Source organism: Epinephelus moara, chromosome 8, assembly GCF_006386435.1.
Source record: "Epinephelus moara isolate mb chromosome 8, YSFRI_EMoa_1.0, whole genome shotgun sequence".
Lineage (NCBI taxonomy): Eukaryota > Metazoa > Chordata > Actinopteri > Perciformes > Serranidae > Epinephelus > Epinephelus moara.
In genome coordinates, this window is record NC_065513.1 from 9085700 (window position 1) to 9090534 (window position 4835).

Sequence of the window (4835 nt, forward strand, 5' to 3'; positions counted from 1 at the left end):
TTCTGTCACTATAGTTTTAATTGACATGACTTATGGCACTTTAATGTCTGCCTGCCTAGCAGTAATAGGGGGGAAATGAAAGCACATGTTCAACTGTGTGTTGATTTGTTTATGATACGCTTCCAAGTTAAAAATAACATGCTGTACAGTGTACATGCACTATTTTTGAATAAAATAGCTATTTTTAACGATAAATTTTCTCTTTTTTCCCCTTGTATAAATATCGTGATATATATCGTATCGTGGACTCTTTATCGTGATAATATTGTATCGTGAGTTTCTGGTATCCCAAGTGAGGAAACATGACTCTGAATATGTTAAATTTGGATTTATAATGGCAGGCAGTGATGCTGAGCTCAAAGCACAGTGTGCTGGATGTGGTGAAATCCTGTCAAATGAGGCGCTAAAACCATTGAAGCTCCACAGACACTTCAAACAAAGCTCCTGAGATGTGTTAGGAAGCCAAAACAATATTTCCTAAAAAAGGCACTTCAGACATAACATTAACAGCTGGCAGTGGCATAACATATATTTATACCACAGTTTAGTTTTTCCCACTTTTTTTGGTTATTTTTCTTGTCATGTTTTTTTCATCATTCATTTGGGAAGGTGGTCCTCCTAAATTAACATAGGGTCGAGATTCCCTGTTATAAACTGTAATACTGTAGCATGTGTTTTTCATTAGTTATCTAGTGTTTCATAGCTGTAAAAATGTAAATGATTAGTACTCTAAGGTTCTGAGAGAAATACATGTGTTGGTGAGGAACAAGTACATTATGGAGCCTAATACATTCTTTTGAGATGACAATAAGCTAGTAAAACTTAAATTGTGGTGATCAGCTTTACCCAAGAGCTTGAATTTTCCTTTACGGCCATGAAACCCTAGATAGAACAGAGTCTGTGATGTTAATTGACTCGTTTGTATGTTTTTCCATCCTTCAGCATCTAGTTTCAACAGCAAACATCTTAAATTGAAATACATCCAACTGTGTGTGACAGCTTTGGAGTGTTTAAACTTCATTGGTTTAACTTGCTAGTTTTCTTCTTTTTTTCAAAGGCAGCGACTGTTGATTTGAGTCTGAAATTGAAACTTTCCTTTTGTTGTCTTCCTCCGGTCTGTGCATCAGCGTGAAACCCTGCATGAGTTGATCCATGTGCGAGGCTGTATCCATGCAGTCAACCTCTGGATGAGTGACAACATTGGAATAACCATTGCACTCTGCTGCGCCATTGGGCTGCCCCAGGTAATTTAAAACTCATAGCACTGACTCACTGACACTGAACTGGGTTTGAAGCCCTCTTTCCAACCAAATGCACCTCTCCAACTTAGCCTCAATATCTGAACCGTAAACTCCTCGCTTCCTGTGAAAGTTTCTGATGTTTTAATTTTCCTCACAACACTGTCTGGCAAATAATTTTCTCAGCTGCATTAAAAAGACATGATTTAACGCTGCCAGAATACTTAACATCGTTAGCAAAAACTATATTGATTGTTGTGTAACTCCAAGTTTTCAAAAACTTTTTCACAGTTTCATTTCTTTATACCTTGTGGTAAATCTGAATTTGTCTCCCACACATTACAATGTCCACAAATCTTCCCATGCATACATTTGGACTTGTGGCAACCCCCTCAGAGAGGAGTAATTACAATCATTACCTTTTTAAACAGCTGCATAAATAGCATTGGTTTTCTCCAGCACCACATTTCCAGAATAAATTGTAGCTCGTACATTTTGTCCAGTTGAAAAAAAAACACCTACTCTCTTGCAGTTAATAGTGTCCTCACACTGAAATCCAAGGTTTTTACTTTTTGCCAGGTCTACTCTTAACTTTGTTACAGAAACAGCTTTCTGTTCCTTTAAATTGCTATGGCCTGTGTACTCCTGGGTCTGATTTCTGCCATTGTGTTGATCCTGTAGGTGTTCAGTGTTTCCCACAGAATTAGAATCTGTAACCTCTTTTACACTGTTCCCACCTAGGTGGGAATTTCATGGCGTTATTCTCCCCCACCATTCTTAAATAATGTATATAATTGCGGGATGGGAGGACAGAGTTGTCTCGTCTTTAAGATGACAGTGGAGGTAGTAACAGTGGCAAATCAACATCTGTGTAGAAGGCACAGTCAGCAGGATAGACCACTGACGGGGCAGTTGAGACCTTTGGACGACGTGTTATGTGTGCGACCCACTGCTGGGGATTTAAAAAGCAGAAGCAGAAGAGGCTTGGCCTAAAATGTACTGATAGAGGAAGAGCTCCTGCAGAGGTCACTGAAAGCAAATTTTAAGACCCAGCCCTGGACCTTGGGGTGCATGGTTTCCATGGAAGTGCAGCTGGTTTCATTTAAAGTAGTTTGGAGAAACGATGGACAATGCTCAAATGAGAGCGCTATTGTTCTAAGAAATAGAGCGCTCTGTTTCCATATGAATTCATTAACGGTTAAATTTCACTGTCACTGCGCCTGGCATTCAGCTGCTCCGTCTGTGTCCAGAGTACGCTTTGCATAACGGAACAGTATATATATTCCAACAGTGCTCTGAATTGACGCTCCAGCTCCAAAAATAGAAAACCAATATGTGACGTCAAATGCGGGAAACCCTGATGTCCCTTTACACATACCACGGTTTGATTGTTGGGGATATTGAGCTACTGTGGACCATGTAAAGGTCTGAATCATATAACTTGAAACAGGTTTTTAGACCGTGCAGTTTCAGACTGTGAGTTCTCATCCTATTGGCTGTGAGAGAAGGTCAAGATTTTATAGCAGTTATCAACAGTCTTACAGCTGGGTTTCCTGCAATGCTTTATAGCACCTAAAATGAAAAACATCTTCAATAACGTCATAAAAAATTATTACACACACAAAATACACCATCAATCACAAGGGAAAAACTGCAGTGGCACTATTATTAGGGATGTCCTGATGAAGTTTTTTTTGGCACAGACTTTAGCAGTGGGCATCTGCCAAAACGGAGTCCAATCAGATACTAAGATTTATTTGAAAGATGATTAAATATATATCTGACACATTGAATTAACAGCTGCAGCTACTTAGTCTGGTGCATCCTATTTTTTACAAGCTACGTGATCCAAATACTGAAGAGCCTGGTTCAGACCTATTACGTTTATAAGCTTGAAGTATTGATCTGATATGATTGAAAGATTAACTCGGAAATCGTGACTCCTGAGATTGATTTGAAGCAATCCGCTAGAGAGAAGACCTGTCACTCTGTAACACTGCTGTGCAACCGCGAGTTAACTCCAACAGAGTGATGCTTTTTGTTTTTTGTTTTTTAACCTCATAAACAGTCTTTGGGTGAGTGCAGACACTGGCCCACAGAGAGCACACATACCAGACAACATTAAAGTTTAGTGTTGGCTTGCCATCAAGTTACTCGTAGAATTAATGTTAAAAAGTGACAGCTGATATGACCTGCTGCTGCTTGTTATTTTAACTTGTGAACGCCAGTGTCTGTGCTGGCTGAAAAGGAGAAGCTGAATGTTTTGTACACTGCATTTGCACTGTATAAACACATTTAAATATCCATAGTCGGTGTATTACCTACAGTAGATGTCAGCCAGCATGCTGCCAGTTTGAAAAAGCAGATAAGAATATCGACTTTGGTCCTGAAAGTCTCACAGTAACATAAGTGATAAGTCGAGACAGCTGTATAAAAGCAGTTCCTTGTGTTCTGCAAGGTAAAATTACTGTTTCTGTCAAAAGGAGTCTAGTGGCTGTGGACGGGGGCCGCAGCAAAATGCATCTCAGCCGTCTGAAAAAAAACCCACCTAATATCAGTTGAAGTGTACACTATATTTATTCCTGTGAACATATATCTCAAGAATATATATCAAAAACACATTGAGGGAATTTCTTCAGATTTGGCACAAGCTTTCATTTGGACTTAACAATGAACTTATTAGAATTTGGTGGTTAAAGGTCAAGGTCACTGTGACCTTGTATATGCCTCATTCTTGTGAACGCGATATCTCAAGAAGGCCTTGAGGGAGTTTCCTCTCAAGAATGAACTGATTAAAATTTGGTGGTTGGAGGTCAAAGGTCAACATCACTGTGACCTCACAAAACAAGTTTTAGGGCATAACTCAAGAATTCATATGCTAATTATGACAAAATTTCACACAAATGTCTAATAGGATATGATGATGAAGTGATGACATTTTATATCCAAAAGGTCAAAGGCCACCTTCACTGTGACATCATAATATTATGCACAAAAAAAAATTGGCCATTACTCAACACCATAACTAAGGAACTGAAGGGGAAATATTTGGTCAGATACTAAATAAGTGATTCTAGTCTTTGGTCTTCACCTTTGACACTGTGTTGATTGTATCTGTGCTGTGGTGGGGAAGATGTGTGTAAAGCATCCATGTTTTTACAGACATGCACGTGAACTGTAAGAGCAATTTGACTGCTTGACGGAGGCATTCAACTGCAATGCAGATAGGGATGGGAACTGGTTAGATTCATCGACATCATTAGCCTTTAAACTTAACGATTCCCTTATCGATTCTTTTCATTACGCCGAATCTTTACGTCGATGACGCACGTCACGCTCGTCAGTCAGCAGTATGTTCAACAACAAAGAAGACATAATGGTGGAGAGACAGAAGCGGTCGAAAGCTTGGCTTCACTTCACCAAAAAAGACTCATGATGACATTCACTCATCACAACAGCATGACGTTTATTTAGGCAGCACCGTAATTACATGCAAGGGCGGAAACACCACCAATGCTACAGTGATTTGTTTTCCACTACAGGGCTCTACTGTGCGAGCATTTTAACGTTACTCGCATTTGCGACTAAAAATAGTTT

At 39.4% G+C, this 4835-nt stretch overlaps 1 protein-coding gene across 1 annotated transcript in view; it reads left to right on the plus strand.

Annotated features, from left to right (window-relative positions):
• Positions 1 to 4835, plus strand: part of zgc:110329 (uncharacterized protein LOC550500 homolog) — a 31139-nt gene that overhangs the window by 21989 nt on the left and 4315 nt on the right. The window contains exon 7 of the mRNA XM_050051793.1: positions 1128 to 1244. Coding sequence (XP_049907750.1) covers positions 1128 to 1244 — 117 coding nt within the window. The remainder of the gene's footprint in view (positions 1 to 1127; positions 1245 to 4835) is intronic.